Source organism: Aspergillus steynii, assembly GCF_002849105.1.
Source record: "Aspergillus steynii IBT 23096 chromosome Unknown P170scaffold_1, whole genome shotgun sequence".
Taxonomy (NCBI): Eukaryota; Fungi; Ascomycota; class Eurotiomycetes; order Eurotiales; family Aspergillaceae; genus Aspergillus; species Aspergillus steynii.
The window spans coordinates 862,516-886,774 of NW_020194398.1; the positions used below are offsets into that span (position 1 = coordinate 862,516).

Sequence of the window (24,259 nt, forward strand, 5' to 3'; positions counted from 1 at the left end):
AGCGAAAATGGAAGGGTGCCTGGTATACGGCGTAAGAATGCCCGGCCTTTAATGTCTTCATTTGTAAAATGCTGGACATCAGGTTTCTGTTTTGTCTTGTTCCCTTCTTCGTCTCACAGCAAGCTTTTGATAAAAATAGAACGATGGATCTTTTCGTTGTAGGTTTTACATTAGTCTAGGTAATTTTGAAACTGCATTATCTTATACGCAAAAGCCATAGTGCTAGGATTGGTATTGACCATTGCTGCGACATCACCAACACCGGTCTGGGTTGAACAAAAACTGCGCATGCAGCAATGTTCAACTTTACTCAAAGAATAGTACTTGAACTTCAGATTATTGAGCGGAACAATATTATTCATAAATTATATACTGTAAAGAGAGACATGATAGAGATGTTCCCCGAGCATGTCGCACGGGAAATATATATCTCTGCATCTCATACTAATGCATTGGCGGAAATATACAATAACAAACATGAACGTACTAATGTAAACTATGGGAATTGGTCACAGACTTGAAGAGCAAGACTTAAAGTCACAATCACATTCAGGAATAAAATATGAATACATGATAAAGAATAGCAAAAGAGAGCAGATTCGATGTATCTCGTGTTATATGATCCCAAAGCCTACCATAATACCAAGCTTCATCTGAGAATGAAGGGGTTCAACTTTGTGCTATTTTATCTAATCCGGCTTAATACTACAGAGAAAATAGCGAAACAAAAAAAAGATAAATTAATAGCCTTGGTTCCGAGTGTATATAATAAGATATAAAAACGTCAACTTATTACTCACAACTATTAAGGTATTTGGGAGATTGTTTTTAATACTTTTATTCTTTAAGGTATATTAGGTTTGCTTAATTTAAATAATGGTTAGATTTAGAAGTAAGTTTTCCGTAATAGTACTCAGTACTAGGCTTAACTGTGGCCCGTGGGTAAATAACTATTATATTTAGCACTTATTTAAGTATATTTTTACTGAACTAGAAAGGCATAATATAAATTCGGAAAGAGGGATAAAAGACTTAATTCAGATATATTGTCTTCAAGGAGCTTACCTAAAAAGGTATAAAATCTAACTGGGGTGAGTTAAACTTCTTCCTATTATGTAATAACAAGTTATACGCGAGATACCTTAATTTCAGCTTCGGTGTACTATTGGAGCAAATATCCACAGAATTATTAAACAGACGAAATAGATAATTTACTTAAAATATTAATAATAAGCCTTTCTGTTTGGGAATACTAGTCTCTCGTAACTATCCATATTATCCCTTGATGTATTATGGCATAAAAATACATTAGCTATCTCGATATAATTTTTTTAAATTATAAAAACTAATAAAGTCGGCAATGACCCCTTCTGCGCATTAATTATGAAATTATTTTTAATAAGGATCTTAGCTACTTTAAAATAATTCTAGTATACTGCTGTCTGGAGTACATTCCCGAAAAATCTAAACAAGTTAACAAATACATCCCGCGAAATAAGGAATTTAACAACTTTAGGGTGATTGATACTAACTGTTATAAGAAAAAAATAATTTATTCCAGTTATGTCTTTAGGATTAATCTCGCTGCTGTAGTCAAGCAGGTATTTAGCACTTTTTAATCTGCCATATAAACAGGCTTCTTGGAGAGCATCAGGAGGAGTCTACCCTGTCTTTTTGCTTTTTTTTTTCAGAATTTTGCGGAAAATACTTTTATAATTATCCAAAACAGCTGCTTTAAGATCCACTTAGAGTGTATTAGCACCGCGTGTAAGAAGAATATTAATTATAAATAATTACTCGGACTCAAGAGCAGTTGCTAGAAGAGTATTTATAATTAGTTTTTTAGGATAAATAATTTGGTCCCAGATTAATATAAAAAACATTATCTCGGGAGTTCCTTCTTCCGTAATAATATAAATTAGACCGGATCTTGAATTTTGTCTCGTTTTAGCGCCATAATATAGCCAATATTTGATAATATTCTTTGACTTATTAAAAATCGCCGGGTAAATAAGATTATTTATAGCTGCAGAGGTGCGGGAAATAGATCTATTAAAAAAAAGTATAATGTTACTTAAGTTATTATTCGCGGCACGCTCAATACTACACGCGACAAAATCCTTATCATCCCGAATGTATCGCTAGACTGTTTTGAAATTAGAAAAAAAATTAATCTGAGCGGCTCTTAACCCAAAAGATTTAATTTTTTGCTTGATTTTATCCGGAAAATACTTTCGCAAGATCTTGATTATATTATGAAAACCCTTAGTAAGAGAGAATAAAATAAATTCTTGCAAGTTAACTTCCTCTTTAAAATTATCATAGATTTCAGACCATAAAATTTGTAAAACTAAATACAAAGCTCTGGAATAATTATAAATAATAGTATATCTAAGTAGTTATCTGTATATCTCGTTGTTCGTTCTGTACTTGCTCAAATCTGTGACTGAATTGAGAGCCTTTCCGACCTGATCCAATGCGAGAGCCTGTTTGATATTCAGCGGGACTAGTGGCAGATATGGAATATTTCCACAGAAGGTCACAGAATCTTCTGTATCAGTGTCTGATGGTAGATCTTCAGAATTGTTGCGTTGCATCGGGGCTCCATTTGATCTTTCGAGGGACAGGGGATGTTGACATCTGGACTGCGTTTGAGTTTTGGCTGACTGGGCTTCAGCGGATTCGGTTTCATAAGACAATGATTCGTCAGAATCATGTTCTGGCGTTTGTCCCGCCAGCACAAGTTGATTATGTTCTTGGTTATTGCATTCATCATCGCCCGAGGCATCTAGTATCTCTTCGAAAAGTGGGTCATCGGCCTTATCGATCTCTGGCCTTTGCTCCGTCGTTGCTTTTGGCTCGACTGACGCAATAGTAGACCACACTAGGAACATGAAGGCGAGAAAGTGAAACAACATCAATATCCAGTAAAACACTGAAGACAAATAAGCCGATGCACCTGTAAGTAGTTTATTTTCGTTGTTCTGGTAAAAAGCAAAGTTCAAAATGAATTAGAACTGGCAAATAAAGTAGAATCGTGACAATCCGAACATATAGCACCTACCGAATTGGATAGCAGGCCTTGAATCAAATGTAGTAACTGCTGAGAAATTCCCAACGTATATGTCGTAGTGGTTAGAGAGATTGCGTAGCAGATGGTCGGCAGCCAAGCTGTATGATGGGGGCCAGGGAGGGCGATACGGAGAGACACTTGATGTCCTCGCATAGTGAGAGATATTGTTATCAACAGAACTGAAACGCAAGTTGAAAATCAATGAGAAGTAATCCGGAGGGATTCCGAGCAAATACGTGGACAGATAGGGCAATAACGGAAAGGTTGGAGGAAAGAAAAATGAATGAGGCGTTTCGTGAGAATGGCGTGAGGGGTTTTCAATTCGTCGATTTGCAACCCCTGCATGGCGGGCGATTACGGCCGATCGGCAAAAAGAAAAAATGTGTGATTATGCAGGGATATAAAAGTCGACAAAAATAAATTAGCATGAGCTCAAGCTAATTCACCCTCACACGGCGGGAATGAATCGTGTTTAAATGCAAACCAAATCTGTATGGCTGAGCGGGAATCGTATGATTAACCACCGACTGCTCAATCAACAATTATTTCGTTTCAGCTACCGCTGTTATTCAACCAATGCGCACATAGTTTGATAACATTTGTATTGGTGCTGATCGATTGATTGTATCCGATGAGGCTTGCCAAAATGGGCGAGTCACTGGATCGGCTAACCCTAAGAGGGGAGAAAGAAACTGCCGTGGGAAGGTTCGGATGGAGACTGACATCGGACATGCAGATAATATCTATTGAATTGATATCGGTAGCTAATATTTCTAGCTAGATACGAAGCTCTTATTTTGGCGCGACATGATCAAAATAATATTTGTGAGCAGCATCCATGATCGCCTTGACCCGGTGTGGAGGGACCTTCTCCTCCCGATCGTACGAGTAGAGCCCGTTCACCTCTTGCTCGATGTCACACCTGCACTTCGTTAGCACTCATACCAACTTTTGTCAAATGCGGACTTACAATTGCGTATACACCATTCCACAAATATGTCCGCCCTTGACAACGCCCATGACCAGCTTCTCCAGCCGGCCAAGAAAGTCCTCCGGGTCGCTGGCCGTGGTATAGCCCCAGTCCCTGTCGCCTGCGGCTGTGCCCTTGGACGGAATGATATTTACTCCGCCAAACTCGGAGCAGATGACGGGTGCGCCGGGTTTATGCTGCGTTCCGGGGTCGAGGACCACGGAGCCGGATTTGATCGGCCCAACGAACAACTCGCGGTTGGACTTCTGGCCGAGAATCCCGTTTTCGAAGTCTGCGCAGGTTGCGGTAAGAGAAGGGGAGTCGGTATAATCGTGGAAGGTTGTGAGGTCGGTTTGAACGTGTTCCCAGCCGCAGTTGTCGTTGATAGGGCGGGTTGGGTCCAGGGCTCTGGTTTTATTAGTGATTGGGAATGAAGAAAGAGAAATGGGTGGAAACTGACTTGGTCAAGTAATAGACAGAGCGGATGTGGTTCCGCTGCTCGACGTTATCATTCAGCGAGGTGTAGGCCCAGCTCTCGTTGAATGGTGTCCAGGCCACGATACTGGGGTGGTTGATGTCTCGTTTGACAGCCTCCGTCCACTCGCTGTTATACCGGGAGATATACTCGTCGCTGAACTCGTAGGCGTTCGCGATCTCTCCCCAGACCAGGAACCCAAGTCGATCAGCCCAGTAGTAGAACACAGGGTCTTCGACTTTCTGGTGCTTCCGACACCCGTTGATGCCCACTTTCAGCGCCATCTCGATATCCTCTCGCAGCGCCTCCTGGGACGGAGGCGTCAAGCCCGTTTCGGGCCAGTATCCTTGGTCCAACACGAGGGTCTGGAAGATCGGTTTATCGTTCAATCGGAAGGTGCCGTCGCCGGTTTGCCAGGAAACACGGCGCATGCCGGTCGTGGTGTTGACCTCATCAAGCAGGTTTCCTTGGGCGCTGTGTAGTCGGATAGCCACGTCGTACAGGATCGGATGCTCGGGAGCCCACAGAGCGACGCCGTTGCGCCAGCTTCCCTTGACGTTAAACGGTGCGCGGGTCTGCAACGTGCTGGCGCCGGGAACGCGCATGTCAACGTCTAACGCAACCCAGTCTTTCTCACGCAGCAGTTTCGCGACGCTCTTACTGACTGCAACCCCATCCAAAGTGGCTTCAATCTCAACCGACCCCTCCACTAAGGCTGGACGATCGACGACAGCCACGCGAGCATGAAGCTGCCCGCCGTCGATGTCATCCGATCGCAGCACGGTCCCTTCACTGCTGTCGCCCAGTCGCCAACGAGGCACGCTCTCCAGCCAAACAGACTGCCAGATACCGCTCGACGGCGTGTAGAAGATCTCCTGCGGCACAGGGCCCCAGTACTGCTTCCCACGCGGCTGAGTGAGATCTTCCGTGGAGTCCCTGACCCGCAGCGTCAGTCGGCGTGGCGCATCATCTGCGCTCGCGAACGCATCCGACACGTCGACGTCAAAGGGGACGTGCCCCCCACGGTGTCCTCCGACGGCGCGACCATCGACCCAAACGGCACATTCGTAGTCCACGGCGCCAAAGCGAAGCTTCAAGGTGTGACCGGCGGCGCGTTCATCGGGCGTGCGGATATCGTGGATGGTGCGCTCGTACCACAGGACCTCGTGGGCCTCGTAAAGGCCTATTCCGGAGGCGGGGGTCTGAAAGGCATACGGCACCTGGATCTGGCGTTTGGACAGCTGGGAAGCGCTCGCGGGGATTCCGGTCTGATGCCAGCGCTGCGACAGGCCGACGTCGACGTCGTCAAAGATGAAGTCCCAGGGGCCGTCCAGGGAGGACCAGGTGAGCGAGGGACGCTGGAAATCCGGTCGGGGGTAAACGGGCATTCTGTGGATGGTTTGGTGGGCTGGTATTTGCATGTTAAGCAGACGAAATAGAGTGTTGTCGACAGTTGGGGCCCTGAGGCGAGCGGAGATGCGCTTCGGATGATCGTCACTGAACCCCGCCGTCCATGACGTGGTCGCAGGTGAGACATGTTGAGCCCCAATTCTCTCGTGTATCCCAATCCCCTCTGCAGCGTTGCTGGCCAGAGGAATTGACCTATTTCGAGCCAGAGGCTTACAGCCATGAGATTTCCATCCACTGAGACTGGGTTGCTTCCCTTACGATAGTGAGTCTGGCTTCCCGACGTCATATTGTATCTCGCTTTACTTGCACACGCAATCTTAGAGCCCTGGCAGTTATGCTCAAGTCGTTTCCGTCTACCCGAAAAGTAAGATTCTACGTGACTGCCATTAAGACATGGTTTGCGGCAGTGGAAAAAATCATAGAAAGCAAAGTTGCGAGTACATACATACATTCTACCAAACCTCCCCTGAACTCTCGTCAACATCGAAAACAAAAGACAGCCGAAAAAAGCGAATGAAAGCAAGCCAAAACAAAAAAGAAACCATGAATGAATGGAAGAAAAACACAACAATGATAAAAAGGAGATCGTTTGCTCATGTCAACCAACCAAAAAAAGAAAAGAAAAGAAAAGCGACAACCGGATGAATGCCTGGTCAGGGCAGCACGTTGATCCATCTATACTGGCCTGCACTGGTCACAAGATATATGTCGGCATCTCTCATGATTCTGATCTGGCTTGCCGTCAAGACACCATTCCGATGGATTAGAAACATTTTTATCAACCTCCACACATCATCAGTATCCTGGAAGTTGGCGTTGTCTGTACTGCGTGTGCCACAGCACACCGATTTTGATAGGATGAGATCTATCGGACCCAGATGTGGCACAATCTGTGGATTTATGGCCATCAGCGGAGTCAACGACACGGATCTCTGGGGTAGCTGGTTGACCGGAACAGTCAGAAATGCGTCTCATCATCGGGCGAAGGGAACTTACCAGAGTAGCGGGTACCAGATCGATCTGAATGGGTGCGGATGTGCGCGCCATCACAAATCTTTCCGCGTTGAAAGAAAAGATAGACGGATATTCCGCGACCAGTGCGTTCTTCAGGGGTCTTCCTAGGGTCGGGGGGTCGATTGCAAAGTCAAGGTCCTATATTTGTGATGAGCTTATTGCTTATATGTAAGGGTAACTGTCATACTCCAGTTTCCCGATGACGCGTGTGGGAGTACACAGCAAACCCGCCGATGACGACGAGCTGGATGGCGTCAAAGCCGGGGATTTTACGCAAACCTGCGGTCTGCTGAAGTATGTGAACGAACTCCGAAGCTGTCGCTCTCAATGCAGCGAGCGGTGCCATGTCTGGTGATTATATATGGCGGGAAAGAAATGGCAAAGAAGGAAGGCTGGTGAAGGATGCCAAGTTATGGGAAGGAATGGGGGAGGATGTGAGAGAGATTGAAAATGGAAGAACGAGAAAAGACAATGGTAGGAAGATTGGAAGTGGAAAGAGAATTGGTGGGAGGTAGGAGGCTGGTGTCCCTTCATGGTTTAAATAGACATGTTGGCAAGCTGCTCTGCACCGCGACGACACTCAATTGCATCTGGGCAAGAAATTTGCTTGTCGGGCTCCATGCACGCGATCAAATTGAAGATAATGAATATGACTTTGTGGCTTACAGGGTCTTTCTAACCGGATGATCTGGCGACAGGTTTCACCTGTTTTGGAGGCTATGCAGCCAACAGACACACGACCAGAGGAATCTCGCATCAACTTTCATACTTTTGCAAGTAAACGAAGAACGCCAGGGCGAGGTGCCTTCCAATCACAATCAGCCCCACCAGAGGCCACTCAAGCCCAAGCCATCGGGACGAGAATGCCATTGGGTTGATACGACATAGAGTCCCTGAAGCATCGTGGGCAGGAAACTCCCCGAAATGATTTCTTTTGGGGCCATGAGGAAAAGGCGGGGTTTGACAGGGCTGGTCGGAAGGCCGCCATGGAGGGAGGGTATCTTGAATGTTCGTTTCCTTGCTTCTATCTCAAGCATCGCAAGCCGGACAGAGGCTAGTGGGTAAAAGCCGTTGGATCTTTCAGTGGCCCGCAGATACGGGACGGGGTCCAGGTGGAGCAACATACGGACTACGACACAGCCAATAGTACGAGACTAAGCTCAGCGCCTCGCCATGACCAGCTCAGCTGCAAACGATTCCATAGATGTTCTAGAAGCTTCCGGGCACCATTCATTAGTGCACTGGTCGATGAAACACATCCCGCGTATTGGGCTTGTGTCTCACCCGCTGTTCTGCAGTCACGTCGCTAGTAGTTAATGTTGGGCCGGAGTCTGCGGTAGGAATGGTTTGAATGCCGTGAATCCATTCACTGGGAATTTACGAGAAGGTAAGAAGAGTGCAGCAAGCAAAAGTAGTATATTTTGAATTGTTGAATGAGCATTTGTGAACATTGAATCTATGAACAGTTATTGGTAACTTGATTTTGCGAAAGGCGCAACCCAAACTCAATTAAACAAAACATAGGAAAGCAAGAGTCAAAACACGTCATGGGAGGGAACATGGACAAAGACTGGAATAGCAAGACAGCAGAGGGCTTGTGAGACCGACATTGTGCCAAGCCCTTGGAAGTGATCACCAACCCATGCGTTATATTCATTGGGAGGTGTTACAAATCCTAGACACAAGTCCAGAACAGCGACGAATCATTGTAAAGAAACACTAGAGGCGACGCGACTGGGTGATAACCGACAGGACGATCTTTGCCAATGCGACGGTGCTTATTCCTCGGGGCTCCGGTCTATCAGCTTGGGGTCAAATGGGATATCGTACTTTTGCAAACGCAACTCCAGAGGTATATAGTTGTCATAAGGAGTGGGCTCGAGTGGAGGCAGTTGGCCATTGCTTTTCAATGTGACATACAACTGATGGAGATATTTGTCGCCGAAATCTGTGTCAGGCAACTCACCTGGCACATATATAACATCGATGTATCTTTGTCTGACAAACTCTCGAAAAGGCTCCGCGATATCCTCAAAGCTCAGGGCCGGATTGTTTTCTTTGCGCAGAACAAAATCAGCTAGATAGTTTATCTCCACTTTCCAGTGTGCCGATGTGACCTTGCCTACGAGGTCCCGCAGTTCTAATAGAATCATTGCTTCCAAATACCTGGCCGGAATCGGCATTTTGACCGGATAGTCACCAGGTTGTGAGCGGCCTCGGGTTGTTAGACCACCTTCACGCAGGCGAGTATCGGATGTGAGTACATAATACGGGTCATTGGGTGACGGACGACCGATAGGCGGATCAGGGAAAGACCAGAAAAGCCGTGATTTCTTATAGAGGAATACGCCACACGACATATGCGGTGGTGTTTCCGAGTATTCCAAGTCCGTATGATAGTGGTGATCGGGTATGGGGTGAGTTCGGTGGTGCCAGAATAAAGAGCAGCGTTCACCCAATGTGCACGGCGGGAACTTCGCTTCATCAAGAGCGCGCGACGCCTTTTCGATGCAATCGTCTGGAACCACCCATCCGGAAAACTAAATATCTATTAGCCGACTTACATTCAAGGTGGGGAGGGGGCTTTCTTTCATACAAAATCAGCGGTTGGGACACGGAGAATTGCCAGAACCGATTCTCCCCAGAGAAAACTGGGCACGCCGGCCTCGTCTAGAAGCCGCGACACGTAGGCCTCAAGCTTGGGCCCTGGATAAGCGGGGAAGCTGAGCTCAGTCATATTGAGAGCAGCAGGAATGTGAATTTGGAGCGGAATATGGTGTGCCTTGAATTTGTGGTGAAATCTGCCCTATTTATACCCTTTCTCCCAGAGCCAGGTCGATTCATCCCATGACAAGGACTTGGCGTCGACCAAGACTTCGTCTCTTGGTGCCCGCACCATTAGGCTCGATTTCTAAGAAACTGTCAGCGAATAGACGGAACCTTTCTCTTCCCTTGAGCGCGTGCTTCGTCTTTGTTGGCCTCGTTATGTGATATCGAATCACCGTTCGAGGCGCCATCGCCTTGTCCACAGTCCTGGTTTTGGTTCGTCCATTCTCGCTCGACGGTGCTTCCTAGGGCATTCATTGAAGATGCAGAGAATGGAGTGGGCGCCTCCTCCCAGGGACTAAATTGTAATCTCCTGTCATTCTTTGTACGGACAGCTGGGTATACCGGATGGTGCGCGCATCAAGACTCCTTTTGTGGGACGCCATCGGTAGGGTGTGTGGGTGGCTTTTTGTGACTATTTTGTTTATGGGTCTACGTCATGATCTTTCAACAAGAAATCCCTTGTGGATTTGACAGACTCGAATGACAGATGGAAGATGATACATCCAACAAAGAAGAGCAAAAGAGCAGAGGAGAGAAGACGCCAAACTCCTTTTGACGGGGTGCGCAGGTGGTCCCTCCCGCCGGACGGACTACCCGCACCGCCGGTGATTACTCAGCCAGGCCGCCCACCTGAAGCAGACAGCCGAAGAATGCCTGAGGCTCCGAAGTCCTACAAAAACCCCTTCTACTGGGATCGATGGGATCCACGACACGACAGGAATAGTACGTGTCACTAGACCAGTCTGAACAATTCTGTCATTACAAGGGGTGTGCTCCCGGGCGCCTAGTTACACGGTCCTCTTCACCAACCGAACCAGCTGAACACATTGACCGGGCTCTTGAGAGACCTCCTTGCCCCAAATGCTAATCTTAGAACTCAGGCAGCCTCTATCTTCTTCTGCGTCTAGGTGGAGCTTTTCGGACTCTGCGGTTTCTGTGGTCGACTCGCACGAGAAATGATGCTATCACAAGCGCCGAGGTATGCTATGCTAGATTGATTCGGCGTAACGCTGTAGTGGAGGCCCCTCTGAAAACCAATTATACTGGTCAAAATGATCGAGGTGATCCGCACATTGACCAACAATTTGTGATATGTATATTTACTTGTACTATGTGCATTCGTATGTGGGTAGTTGGTACTAGACTTTATGCTGTACGGAACAACTATCGCCGAGATTTGCGCAGATCACGTGGAGAGTTCCCGGGATTTGATGAGTCATCCAATCGACCAGCCTCATGATCTTGTGCAATCTACATCTAGCTCCTCCAAACCCTGACGATTTTGATTCATTGGCAACGATATTTCTCTACCAATACTCGAGCCTTTGAAGCCTTCAGCTAATCTCGATTCCCGAAGTTGCGACTCAATCAGAGCCAACGTCTTGCTACCCCCCCTATTTATCATGGAGCGCCCGAATATCTACTGTTCTTTTTGCGGTGTTGTTATCCTAGCAGACAATTTTGAAGAACCGCCAAGCTTGGAAGTTCGTCGCCCGTGGTATTCAGAAGCTCGTGCAATTCGTATGAGGCATGGGGCCTCTGATGACATTTCACTCACCGGCGTTGGGATTCTACGCAGTCGGTCGGTCCTCCATGTTCCCGTTGAAGTGGACTCGACTTATCAAAACACGGAGAATCTCGAACCAGTAATGCTGTCCCAAAACTTAGGAGACTCCTGGGGGTTTGGCTTTCACGATGCATGCTGGGGACTATTTCTTCTGAGACTCGGCGTTGTAAAAGACGAGATAGACAACGTTCTGCAGTGTCTCTTCATACAGTTTCTCAATAGTCCTTGGCCTGGATTCTCTAGTTTAGACTTCGGGCATGATTATGGCGGTGCTGCTAACACGCATAAATCCTGGGGACTTCCTCGACCCGTCGACCTGACTTCTCCGCTCTATGCTGATCCAAATGCTATACCATCCTTTGATATGGTAGAGTTGAAAACGCCACCGAGCCTTCTCTTACGGATAGCTCATCAAACTGATATCACAGGCGAAAGTCGTCCACAGTCCGCCTCCCCCGCGTTCGGGAATCTCTCCCTCGAATTGGTGTACGAAATATTCTCGTACCTTCCCTGCAGCCAGCTTGCCAAACTAAGGCTTGTGTGTCGAGATCTTTCGTGGAAGGCGCGACCAGACCAGCTACCGCAGTCGTACTGGAAGAGCCGGTTTTACCTTGGCCAGGAGCTGGGCTTTATGTGTCCGAATTCTTCAATGGTCGCCAGAGACTGGTTTCGAGCATACTGGGGTACCACGTCATTCTTGGTGGCTGGTGAGCTATCGTTGGTAAACAGGAAGAGAATTTGGAGCCTGCTGGAGCCTATCGCGATGCTTGTGGAATCCCATTTACCTCTACCGCTGGCCAAAGCTGGTTACATCGTACCTCTTCCAGACAAGGACGAACAGGAATGTTACACCTACTCAGCAGCAGATGCTCATGCAGACGTTTCCGGTGATATTTATCTCATGCAGTCTTTCTCTGGCCAGATAAGCCCCAAGAAAGAGCGCGGCCCTTTAGAAAATGGCTGTGACATGCTTGAACTTAGGGCAGTGCATTTCGCTCCGTGCGGCCACCAGGAAGGACTGCAAATTACGATTTCGGGCCTTCGCTTGGGGACTAGAGTGGTTCTATCAGGTCTTTCCTTCGATTGTAGGGAAAACATGCAAGTTGATGAATCTCGACTCGGCATATGCGACACTCCTATGCAATGGACCATTGACGTGCCCTCAAAATCATCTATTAAATCGATTAAGGTTGCATTCTGCTCACTGGGTCTTGTAGGTGTGAAGTTTATCTATAGGAATGGTCGGTCATCGACATGGGTTGGGCAGAGCCAGGGAGATGGAGTGGCTTATGGCACGTTAAATATACCACCTGATGCAAGGGAATGCTTCCTGCTGGCCGGACTCGACGTGAGGGCTATCTCTTTTCATTGTTTTTCTTATTCGCTCTTCCTTTTTCTGTTTCGTTTTCTTTTTCTTTTTCTTTCTTCGGATTCATTGGCTGACGACTTAAAAACAGGACATCAAGATTGTGAAACTTGGGATGGCTACATCGATGGAAACAGTCGGATCTGGTCCTTTAATGAACCACCTACTGAGTATGAAAGACCGTCATGACATCTCGATAGACTCTCGGCTCTGGACACCAGACATCCCCGAACACGAGGATGTTAAAGTCACCCGTCTCGTGCCTGGGAGCCGAGAGGGTACTTTCGAGCCGTTGGTCAACATTGACTTCGGTGGTGCAAATGGTCTTCTTCTCGAGTCGCTGTCAAGAGTGGTAATGCACATGCTGTCGGATATACATCCCATTACTAGGATGGAGTTTCACTATATCGATGGGACCGTGAAAGCTTTCGGTGCAGGGCCTTTCGCCGCTGAGCTCTCCTTTTGTGTGGATGGTCCGGGCCGGGAGCGCATCACCAAAGTAGGGATTTTGCAGAACCCGGTCAAGCTTACTTTTGCTGGCATTCAGGTTTGGATATTGTTTTGTTTTTGATTTTCGTGCTAGACCAACTGATTTATATAGTTGGTAACCAACCGTGGCCGAACGGCTCACTTTGCAAGTCTTCGCCAACAGACCAGAACCGAGGATGTGCACTATCTACCGCTTCATCTCGGGGATGTCGTGACCGGGCTTGTTGGCTCAATTGAGGTTTGTGCATGAGCTTGCCTAATTGCCGGTCGCTGATCAGAGTGCCAGGAATCTAAACGCACTTTCTCCAAAATCGGGATTCAAAGCCAGCCGGGCAAGGAGAAACATAGCTCGGCCATTGAACATGCGAACTACGAGTCTTTCGAACCTTGGGAGGGAGTCGTGAAGTATGATTTGGAGTTCGCAGAGCCCATTATACGTACCAAGGGAGTTTCGGAATATTCCACTCACGCATCCCTCCAGAATGTAAAGAGCATTCGAGCGTCCATAGGACTTTCGGGGCGCTCCAGGGCCCCCGATCGAATTTCGGGCTTGAGATTTGAGTTCCATCACCAGCAGAACGCCAGCATTCTGGGCCAGTGGATGGAAGGATCTCATGAGTTCACAGTGGATATAGCCAGCGACGAAAGTATCCAATGTGTGACGGTATGGATCACTAAAGACGCTATGTCTGGCGAATATTTCGGCATGTATCAAGGCCAAGTGGCGGCCATTCGGATTTCAACTGACCACGGCCAAAATCTGACTTTCTGCCCGTCTGCTGATCTGAATGTCCTGAATACATGCCTAAAGACCCAATACCAGGCTACTCCGTACCAAGAGCTGGTTCGTTACCATCTCAAAATACATCACTGGTTTTCTTGCTGATATAGACCCCAGACTTGCCTATCTTGGGTTCTAAACTCCTGCTTTGATCGCGTCCGAGCTGTCTTTTCGCCGGATCCCAACGGGGATAAATTAATCGTTCAACCCAACTATCGGCCGCGTTTAAACAAATACAAAGAATCCCTCTTGAGGTGATTCTTGATGACGCGAGGTATGATAGGCTGTCTACAATTGTCGGTCACATCTGTGCAGGTGCAATCCATGGCTTCACATTTACCTACACGTCTGGTCAAACAGTTTTGTTAGGTGACAGCCATTCGGAAGAAACGCAAACTGTTGAAATATCCCAGCAGGACCAGATCGTCGGCTTGTCACTTCGCAGAGCCAGCGGAATAAAGGAGATCTCGGTACTTTGATCACTCAAGACATACTTCGAAAATTCCTGCTAACCAACTCTGTCTAGTTTGAGGTTGAGCCCCGGACTGATAAGGAGTTTATTGAATCTCGACGCCTTAAATTTGCTGTCTCAGAGATAACCGACGAGGAAACCTATTGCGACCGTGGTGTATTGAGTCTCTGGGCCAAACACAAGCCGTCTGCAGACAGAATGGCAAATGCCGCGCAGGCCAGACACATTTTCTATCCGCCGGTTGGTACCCGACTGGCTGGCATTTACGTCTCATGTCAGAAGTTCGCGTACCTGGGTTGCTTATACGAGCCTGAGGCTTGATGGCTGTTGGATTGCTGCGTCTGTGTTGGACAGTTGGCGGCGTTGTGGGTGATCAGGAGATGCATCGAGGTTTTTCCATCTCAGTTTGCCGATCTCTTATTTCTTTCTACGAATTTCTCGATTATCTAGCTTTTATTCACCTCCATTCCATCAATTTCCCAAGACTATTGGTGCGAAAATAATCAGATACAATTAGGGCATGTAGACTTCGGAACCAATGAAAGAAAACATGACCCTTGGGGATGTTCTCTGTCCTGGCCCCATAGCGGCTTTGAAAGACTATGCCTTATGCCAATGGCCTGAGCAAAAGTACGGGATTTCTTAGAGTTGGAACGAAACCAGCTTCCCTATTCCTCGCCAATCATAAAGCAATTCATTTGAATACCAGAAAATAAACTCACGGAGTCTAACCGTGGCTGAACCACGGCCAAGTAACACAGTGCCCGGTGACGCGGAGGTTTATTTATCCCCTATATAAGGTTTTGTGGCTCATAATTCGTATTAGTGTGCATTGACAAGCGTTCACGATAGTCCCATTGGTCATGGTCCTCGGTGAGAGCTCTTCTGTTCTTACCATACGTATTAAGCCTATAGACTCATGCATCCAAGTGAAACGGCAGACACCATCGGCATCCTGTACGAAGATCAAAGAAGAACAGAAAGACAAATATGGAATTCACCGACATTTTTCAAACACTAGGAGCTGCAAACAGGCTCCGGGAGGATCCTCACAGTTGGTATTCCCGACGGGTTTGCGTGCGCGATCCCTGGGTTTGGAAACTCGGTAAACGAGAGCCGTATTCTCGGTGACATGCTGATCGGACTGTAGTTCGAGCGCTAAACATACTACAGATATATTTCTCGGTGACCGGCTCTCTGCCCACTAGATGCTGGTTTATATAGTTTCCCCTATAACGCTTTCGACTGCCTTCTTCCTCAAAAACCGCTACAAATCCGGATCCTCATCCGGCCATGGAAACCTCCACACACCATCCGCATCAAGAACCATTGGCGTCGAAGGTAGCGGCCGATCACTAGGTAGATAGGGGTTTGCCTTGCTCAAATCCGAGTTATCATAGCCAAAATCCACTCCGGCAGCGACGAACATCGCACGCGCAACAATCGGATCGGGCATTCCACTCTCCGGGGGGCATCTGACCTTCTTCAAGTTCGGGAACAATCCGTCCGAGACAGCAGTCGCGAGGCCTTCTATACCATGCAATAAACCAGGGTCACAAGGGCGCATGTCCCTCCCAAAGTGCAACGATACGATGCTCTGCGGGAGAAGGTCGACTAGGGGCGGTGGTTCTTCATATGACAAGTCGTAGATCTCGCCTGCACTCAGAAACAAATGTCGTAGGGCAGTGAAGCCCTGAAAGTTGATGACAGGCTGATGTCGGGGCCAGCTGTTGCGCTCACCGGCAACAAAGGCGGGTTTCCACCAGTTCAAGTCTAAGTGGATCGATTCGAGGGTTTCGTGGTGGCGAGAGAGGTATTGAATCCCGTCTAATGGATCGAAGTGATTACCGTAGTTTTCATAATAACATTCGCCGATTGAAATGTCTGGGGGCGCGACCTTGTACGCAAAACCGCGTAGACCCGTACATGATTGAAGGAGTCGGTTGAGTTCCTTCGCGCTGAGTCTCGTGTCCGTGACGCTAATCGTGGTCTTAATCCCAGGCAGTGATACATCGAGAGGCTTAAACCAGTCGCTGTTACGCAGGTGTATATTCAAGGTCTCTAGATGCGCACAACTTGACAGCAGACCACTCGCACAAAATTCACGATCGTTGAAGAACCCCGATCCTGACGAATGCATGCCAACATCGACGGTTTTCAGTTGCAGGCATGAGTTCCCAGTCGCATGTAGTGCTGACCAGCGAACGGGGTTCTCCAAGGATTCATTGACTTGAAGACTCAAATGTTGAAGACTTGGTAACAACGCAATGACGAGCGCTAACATGTCTTGAGTCGACAGTTCCAGCTGATCTTTGATCTGCAATGCTCGTGCAGCTTCACTCAGCATATCCTGTGCGTCATCCTCGGCGGCAAACTTCAGTAGTCTTGGATGAATGTAGACTTTCTTCACCTTGGCAGCAATATCTCGTCGTCTCGACAGTGTCAGCAAGAAAGAAGCAAGTCTGCCATTCCATGAGTAGAAGTTGGAGCGCCAAGAGTCTCCATGTCCAGGTGCAAATTCATGGTATAAGATCGGCTGAGCAACCGCGCAGAAGCCCCTGGAAGCTAGACATAGACAGGATAAGGTATGATAATCCAAGGAATGCCAGGACCGCGCGTCGGGGTCCTGGGGAGAGTCCCGCAGGTGTGCGGGCGAAATTGTTGACTCGTCATCTCCGTAGCAGTGCAGACAGAAATAGCTGAATATCTCCTGCAGAACCTCATTTGGTAAATATGCCATTTTGTATGCGATTGAGATAGCACCTGAGATTGGACGTTATGGAAATGAAAGGCTCAAATACAGGTAGTGCCTGGCGGAATGGCGGATTGTTTGTCCGCATTTGCCCCCATTTATTAATATTGTTGCTGGCTGCAGCCTTTCAGATTTAGTGCTTAGTAGGACATTTCGTCCATTCGCTTGCTAGACATACATTGGCCTGTCTGCTCGCAGCCTTGCGGTTTCGATTAGCTCCGACATTTGATGTTCTAATCATGGTTAGTTGTTTTGGATGCCAAGTGATCAGCCAAACCTGACAGATGTCAGTTGTTGCAGTTCACGGCGCGATGACCCGGGGAGTCTAGATGAGGGATCTCTTTCTCATTCCTCTTTAACTTTTTTTTTTTTTTTTTTTTTTTTTTTTTTTTTTTTTTTTTTTTTTTTTTTTTTGGTTTCGACTCATGACCCTGGGAGTGTGATATCCTGGTGACAACATGGACTGCTAGCATTTTCCACCGTGCTCACTCCATATATAAAAGCATTGTGTGGTTGTAGATTTGACTCACTAACCATTTCACTCACAATGTTAGTCTCATTACCTACTGCAGCAAGGCGTGGGTTTCAGTAATGTCTCACTTGACTCATTATTATGCCAGAGCTCACTGTCCTCGGCGAAGCCCTGTTTGCTTTGCCCATCAAATTCAAACTACACAAGCAGAGGGACGCTCGGGGAAAATGCACAATCTCGCCACAAATTAGCACCCCTTCGAAGAGCATCATAAGTCGACGTCCGAGCACTTTCTACTGACAGAATCATCGTTTGTACGTGCGGCATCAGCCTTCGCCCCATCTGCATGGTGTTTCCCTTGCGGAGATGTTTCGACTCGCGAGTCCACACTTTTAGCTTCAGAATTTGGCAAATAAATTGCACTTGCTGCGGATCAGAAAACTCTCTCTCTTGGAGACTATGCATGAAAAACGCATTGAGCAACTCGGGGTCGCGAAAGGAACAGGCCTCTTCAAAATGGTAGCATCGGGCTTTTTCGAGCTGGCTATCCACGAAGTTTGCACAATTAATATCGATCGCACCACCGCCTGGTACAACAATGACAATCTGCCCTCTCGCCACATTTGACCTCATGTATAACCAATAAGCTTTCCATGCAGAAAGCCTGCGAGTTTTCAGGAGCGGCTAGGCGCTGTATAATCTTAATGACCAAATATCTCAATCCTCACACCAACACTGACAGGCGATCTTATGCTTCGTCGACCCAAAGAGGCAAAAACAGCAGCTAATTTCGTCATTGTAAAGTCATCGACAATGGAAATGAATTATCCGAGCTTAATGTGTATTAACTATTTGTCATTTATGGCTCCGAAATGTTGAGCATTGCTATGATGTCAACGTATTTACTACTCGAATCAAAGTGCATGAAATAACCTATTTGAAATAGCCTCTGGCATTTAATCTGCAAGTTTGAGCATAATAGAAACTCTCCGCATGAGCGACCCTCATTCTAGGTTTCGGGCCCAATGCATCACGCCAGTTGCTACGAAGATCTACGATCACTTCCAAGAAGAGGAACATCTTTGTCTCTCAATGGGTTTGACGACATTAGTGCGTTTTGGCTTTTGAATAGTAGCATTGCAAGAAGCTTCTGGTGCTTCGAATAATGGCAAAACTTATAAATATCGACATGCTCATCTGCAAAAACCCCAGCTTTATTATCTTCATCTAAACTACCTCAAAGTGGCAGGAAACAGTATTCCGAACTCTATCCATACCACAGCAAGTCGCCAATATGAGCACCGAGGAATTCACAGCCATCTCTGCTCTCTGCCCAAAAGTCATGCGCAGTATCGACGAGTACCAGAATACTGCCAAAGAAAGCGATCGACTCAGCGCGCTGGAACAGGTTAACAAGCTGGCCAGGGCTTTGGAAAAGCCTGGATTCGCAGTATATAAAATTTTCTTCTCGGTACGTCTCTTTCAATGCGTTTCTATAATTACTGACATTGCTGGACTTTCAAGCCCGCTATTCCCATGGCCGTCAAAACAGCCGCGGACCTAGGAATCTTTACAGCCCTCTCGGCTACAACTTCGTTTGTCACCTGTGATCAGTTAGCAGCTTCGCAGAACGCCGACGAGGCGCTTGTTGGTACGTTAGTAAATCCCCTTTCGCCTCCGACCGTAAACGCTTACTCCAGCGCAGATCGGATCATGCGTGTCCTCGTTTGCAACGGGTTCGCCAGCGAGCGAGGACCACGGGAATACACACCGACCAAGCTTTCCAAGCAGATGACGGACAAAATGAGTCTGAGCATTATGGATGCCATGTACGGTGCATTACCTCTCGAAATGCCATTCCTGACTTTGAAACTTCAGGCTAACCACACCAACAGGTTCGTAGATTTTTTCCCAATCATCCAGAAAACACCGGACTTCTTCAAGCAAACTGGATACAAAAACCCAGAAGATCCGAAACGAGGACCCCTTCAATATGCCTACAACACACCCCTCTCCTGCTGGGACTGGCTAGCGCAGAACCCGGAAGCCATGGACCGCTTCAACACGTTCATGGAAGGTCATCGCGCGGATGCACCGCACTGGGCGGACTGGTTTCCCGTCAAGGAGCGGTTGATCGATGGTGCGGTGTCGGATCGGCCTCTGGTCGTGGACGTTGCGGGAGGCCGAGGACATGATTTAGCTGGCCTGAAGGAGCGGATTCCTGTTCTTCCAGGAGACCTTGTTCTCGAAGAACTACCAGCTGTGATTGACGACATTCACACACTAGACGAAAGCATTCGACGAGTGAAGTATGATTTCTTCAAACCTCAGCCTATCAAAGGTTCGCATTCCTTGTCGCATATAAGCTACGGATGCTGACCAAACTAGGCGCTCGCGCATACTACTTCAAACACATCATGCACGACTGGTCTGACGAAAACTGCCGAAGGATCTTGAAGCACACCATCAATGCTATGGAGCGAGGATACTCGAAGGTATTGATTGAAGACCATGTTGTTCCTGACCAGAACGCCGGTCCTATGGAGACTTTGCTCGATATGATTGTCATGACCTGGTGTCCGGGGAACGAGCGAACGCGGACACAGTGGACGGAACTGCTTGGGTCTGTGGGGCTGTCAATTACGAAAATCTGGCTTCCAGATGGGCTCACAAGCGGGATCATCGAGGCAGAATTGAGAGATCTTACGGGGCATGGCACCAGATAGAGAGTGCATAACTCAGGAATTGTTCCCGAGGTACCCCGGTTCCTGACGCGGCGCAAAGATTGTTAGGGCATGAAACAAAGAAATAATCAATCAAAATTCTTTTAATCCGATAAAGCCTATCTATTGAAACAACAAGCTATGCGGGCGCTTCGCCGGTTGAATGTCAGGATGTGTGCTGAAGTTCGAGGGAGAATAACTGTCACATTTGTTGGGCATTAACAGTGCTCATCGTTAAGATCAAATTATAGCTTGACTTGTATCTCGTCCTTTAATACCTAGTCTTGTGACATGGTCATCGCGCTTTCTTATCTCCAAAGCATTCTGTAATCATTCCGCCATATGTGGTTGTAACACTCCCATCAACTTCTATGTATATCTCTCACCCCACAAACACCAACCCACGGGAGTATATCCTCCATCGCCACCCACCTTATAAGCTTCGCCTACATAAACCAAACACCAATACATTTCTCCCAATCAGGCAGGTAACAACCCTCCACCAGCAAAACACCTATCAACCCCACCGGATACATTATTCCGGCCGTGAGTTCGGACCCGACCAGGTCAGCCAGATAATCTTTCGTGCATCCATGGATCGTATGAAAGCGACCAATGAGACGCCCCACCCACGGGGCGAGGTATACGGAGTCGACCGACGCAAACCTTAACGCCACCACCGGGCCAAGTCAAAGTTCAACTTTTGTGGTTTCCCCTGTCGGAACCAAAATCTCACGGCTTCCGATCCGAATCTTTTCGCCCATGCGTAACTTACCGTACACGACATCCCTGCCCGCACTCTGCAGGTAAATTTGCAATATGCATGACAGGATTCATATGATGCATGTACCTATACATGTACCTACTTGTAGTAAGCATAAACAGTACGAAAAGACCAGGCCCGTCGCTGCCTCTCATTCAGATTCTCATTCTGCACAACTGTCATCCACATCCACCCGGAAGTCGGAAGCCAGTCGGAACCTTTCAACTCCAAGCAACGGACGGAGTAGGTGAGCTCGGAAACCGTAAATCCGCAACGACCGAACCCAGACCCAGCAAACGGTAAACCGGCCCGGGAAAAGAAAAAAAAAAAAAGAAAAGAAAAAAGGACCAAGAAAAAGCGGGCCATCCCATCCATCCCATTCATTCTATCCGAACCGACCCACGAAACAGACGAAAAATAAAATTAAGCCCCTGCTGAACCAATCAGCAGCCACAATGAGACCTCAAACCCACCTTGTTCCCCGAGGTCAAAAAATGGGAAAATTCAAGACACCCGCCACAGATTCTGCGCCTCCGTGTTCCGTGTTTCCCCCCGAGTCCGAGGCAACTGAGACGGAGTCGAGGCAAAAAAAAAAAAAAAAAGAAAAGAAAAAGAAAAAGAAAAACACAGGCCCAGTCGATCTACGTACTCCATACGTACGGACTAACAGCGAGTCTAACGCACGCCGGCCGGAACCGGACCAGGAAGCGGAGAAGGAAGCAAGCAGACCCTGCGCCTGAGAAGCGGTCAGTGGCTCTAGCTGGCAGCCTGAGGCACGGATGGAGAATTGGAGATGAACTGGACTCGACTAGTGCGCGCGCTTGGTGCTAGTCCGAGGCAAATATGATTTGGCCACGGCGGTTCTCAGCCCAGACTTGCAGTTGCAGCTAGAGTCAGTCGACTTCTCCGTACTCCGTACGTGCTCGTTTAGACGCAACGCAACGCAACTCGGAGGAATCACGCCAGTGGATTGCCTTCCTGCTGATTCATGCATCCAGACTTAGACTGACATCGGGAACGCCAGACGAGTGGGGCAATAAATATCCGCTGGAGAACTTAACTGTCGCTGGGTCCTCGGCGAAAAAAAGGGGAATTAGAATTAGAATTAAATCGACAGGTCCATTTTCTGTCTTCCTACTGTAAACTCCGACCTTGCCTACTTTACCTTTCCCGTTCCGGTGCGATTTTGTGACCTGCCAGTGCCAGTCTGCCCAGTCGATCGATCTACATACCCTACCCTACTATAATGGCTACGGAAACGACGGCCATCACGACCAAGGCCCTGGGTCTGGAGCCCGGCCGCGTGGTTCTCGCGTATGTTACTACTTCCTGCCTGCCTTACTTTGAGATGTGCGCTGCAGAGCATCGCATCGCATCGCATCGCATCTATGCGCCAGGATGCAATTCCCTGTCCACATACCCTGCGCGGATCCCGATACCATGACATTCCCGATGCGGGAACAAAACTACACAGCATCGCCTAGCCAGAGCGCAATGCAATCCAACACCACTAACCCAATTCGCAACAGATTCAACGGCGCCGTCACCACGCGCGTCATCCCACACCCTCACCGCGCCTTCGCCTTCGAAGTGACCTTCAACCCCTCGCAATGGCCCGATTTCCTACGCGGCCAGAAACCCCCCAAGCACTTCCACCCGCTGCAGGAGGAGTACATCGAGGTGGTGGAGGGCGCGCTGTGCGTCGAGGACGACGAGCAAGAGTACACGCTGACGCCGCGCGAGGGCGAATTTCTGATCCGTCCCTGGGTCAACCACCGCCTGTACCCGCCGGCCGGGTACGACGGCGACATCAAGTTCCTGCTGGCGGGCGAGGAGACCCCGGAGCTGTTCAAGCTCGATACGATCTTCTTTGAGAACTGGTACGGGTATCAGGATGAGACGGTGGTGGCGGGGAAAGGTATCGATTTGATCCAGGTGCTCTCGGTATGTTTCTGTTGCGTCTTTTGTCGTCGTGATGCCCCGATTGGGGCGGGTGGGGTGCGGGCGAATCTATCGGATCGCAATTTCGCTCAAGATAGGGGCTGGCTAATAATACTCTGCTGGCTGATATAGATGTTCGACGCCGGCGGCTCCTACATGTCTTTCCCGTGGTGGGTGCCTTTCGGTCGGACGTTGTCCATGACGCTGGGCGTTGTGGTTGGGCGCTGGATCGGTGGGCTCCTGGGCTATCAGCCGTATCACAGGAAGTGGACGTTTGATTGGGATCTGGCGTGTCGGAAGATGGAGCAGTCGATATTCCAGCGGCGGTTTGCGGATCGCGCGAAGACGGTCTGAGTCTGGGTCTGTCTGTATATGTGCTGTGTGATGTATATTGGCGATGTATTCGTATTCGCGATCTTACCGTTATAGTGTTATTATACCCGACTGATAGAATCGATCAATCACTTGTCTCACTGCGTCTGAATCACCCTCCACACGGGTTTCTGCACCGCCCGATCGAGTCAATTGTGGGCTGCAATCTACCGTACGTACTCACTGTGGCCCAGTACTCCGTCCTCCGTCCGATGCAGTCCGGTTTACGAACTGACCGCCACTCAGCCACGTCGACGCCCGCGGACGCCGTGCGCATGGATCCACAGAGGAGCAATAGCGGAAGGCCCGGATCACGAATGGCGATAAGATCTACATGATTAAGACGTGACGGGGCTGGCGAATCAGATAGATGAGCAGGTCGACATGAGGGTGAGGTTGAGTCCTACTCCGGAGGTTAGATTGTACCGTTAGTACAGAGTATCCGTATCCTACTCCGTACTATAGATATCAAAGTTTGATTGCTGATCGGAAGCGAGGTGGGACATACCTACTCCGTGGACGAGAGTCTACCGCAGCGCATAACGGGCGAAATGTAAACAGGGAAACATGACATGACATACCTTCATCATCCCCCCAGCCTGACATACCCAACAACCTCATCGAGCACCATACATACCATACCCTAACCCTCTAACCTAACCCCTCATCTCCAACCTCCACCCCCTCCTACACTCTTCAACTCCCTCCACCACCAAACCCGGCAAGTCAACAAGGACCAAGGCACAGCACAGCACGAAGTGGACATCTCGTCTCGTCCCGCCAAGGTGAT

At 48.3% G+C, this 24,259-nt stretch overlaps 8 protein-coding genes across 8 annotated transcripts; 3 read left to right on the forward strand and 5 right to left on the reverse strand.

The window, feature by feature from the left end:
• Positions 1-2,385: 2,385 nt before the first annotated feature.
• Positions 2,386-3,498, reverse strand: P170DRAFT_431655 (uncharacterized protein). The gene is made up of 2 exons (XM_024848087.1): positions 3,065-3,498; positions 2,386-2,984 (listed from the first exon to the last, which is right to left on the reverse strand). The coding sequence occupies exons 1-2, from the start codon at positions 3,224-3,226 to the stop codon at positions 2,400-2,402; spliced, it is 747 nt and encodes a 248-aa protein (XP_024709185.1). The 5' UTR covers positions 3,227-3,498; the 3' UTR covers positions 2,386-2,399.
• Positions 3,499-3,865: 367 nt separating this feature from the next.
• P170DRAFT_372461 (glycoside hydrolase family 2 protein) lies at positions 3,866-5,906 on the reverse strand (the record flags this gene model as incomplete). Its single annotated transcript, XM_024845200.1, has 3 exons — positions 3,866-3,995; positions 4,044-4,451; positions 4,504-5,906. 3 exons carry the CDS (start codon positions 5,904-5,906, stop codon positions 3,866-3,868), a joined length of 1,941 nt encoding a protein of 646 aa, XP_024709186.1.
• A 675-nt stretch (positions 5,907-6,581) lies between these two features.
• P170DRAFT_469369 (uncharacterized protein) lies at positions 6,582-7,288 on the reverse strand (the record flags this gene model as incomplete). The annotated part of the gene is made up of 3 exons (XM_024852626.1): positions 6,582-6,869; positions 6,925-7,080; positions 7,130-7,288. The coding sequence occupies 3 exons, from the start codon at positions 7,286-7,288 to the stop codon at positions 6,582-6,584; spliced, it is 603 nt and encodes a 200-aa protein (XP_024709187.1).
• Positions 7,289-8,720: 1,432 nt separating this feature from the next.
• Positions 8,721-9,679, reverse strand: P170DRAFT_420683 (uncharacterized protein; the record flags this gene model as incomplete). Its single annotated transcript, XM_024847313.1, has 2 exons — positions 8,721-9,482; positions 9,539-9,679. The coding sequence occupies 2 exons, from the start codon at positions 9,677-9,679 to the stop codon at positions 8,721-8,723; spliced, it is 903 nt and encodes a 300-aa protein (XP_024709188.1).
• Positions 9,680-11,063: 1,384 nt separating this feature from the next.
• Positions 11,064-14,903, forward strand: P170DRAFT_460202 (F-box domain protein). The gene is made up of 5 exons (XM_024851921.1): positions 11,064-12,686; positions 12,796-13,251; positions 13,306-13,431; positions 13,480-14,037; positions 14,501-14,903. The coding sequence occupies exons 1-5, from the start codon at positions 11,175-11,177 to the stop codon at positions 14,765-14,767; spliced, it is 2,919 nt and encodes a 972-aa protein (XP_024709189.1). The 5' UTR covers positions 11,064-11,174; the 3' UTR covers positions 14,768-14,903.
• An 810-nt stretch (positions 14,904-15,713) lies between these two features.
• P170DRAFT_346594 (uncharacterized protein) lies at positions 15,714-17,186 on the reverse strand (the record flags this gene model as incomplete). The annotated part of the gene is made up of 1 exon (XM_024843573.1): positions 15,714-17,186. The coding sequence occupies one exon, from the start codon at positions 17,184-17,186 to the stop codon at positions 15,714-15,716; it is 1,473 nt and encodes a 490-aa protein (XP_024709190.1).
• A 1,778-nt stretch (positions 17,187-18,964) lies between these two features.
• P170DRAFT_344090 (S-adenosyl-L-methionine-dependent methyltransferase) lies at positions 18,965-20,396 on the forward strand (the record flags this gene model as incomplete). Its single annotated transcript, XM_024843442.1, has 5 exons — positions 18,965-19,159; positions 19,195-19,321; positions 19,376-19,499; positions 19,566-20,011; positions 20,059-20,396. The coding sequence occupies 5 exons, from the start codon at positions 18,965-18,967 to the stop codon at positions 20,394-20,396; spliced, it is 1,230 nt and encodes a 409-aa protein (XP_024709191.1).
• Positions 20,397-22,380: 1,984 nt separating this feature from the next.
• Positions 22,381-23,571, forward strand: P170DRAFT_431658 (cupin domain-containing protein). Its single transcript, XM_024848088.1, has 2 exons — positions 22,381-23,100; positions 23,230-23,571. Exons 1-2 carry the CDS (start codon positions 22,597-22,599, stop codon positions 23,449-23,451), a joined length of 726 nt encoding a protein of 241 aa, XP_024709192.1. The 5' UTR covers positions 22,381-22,596; the 3' UTR covers positions 23,452-23,571.
• The last annotated feature ends 688 nt before the right edge of the window (positions 23,572-24,259 follow it).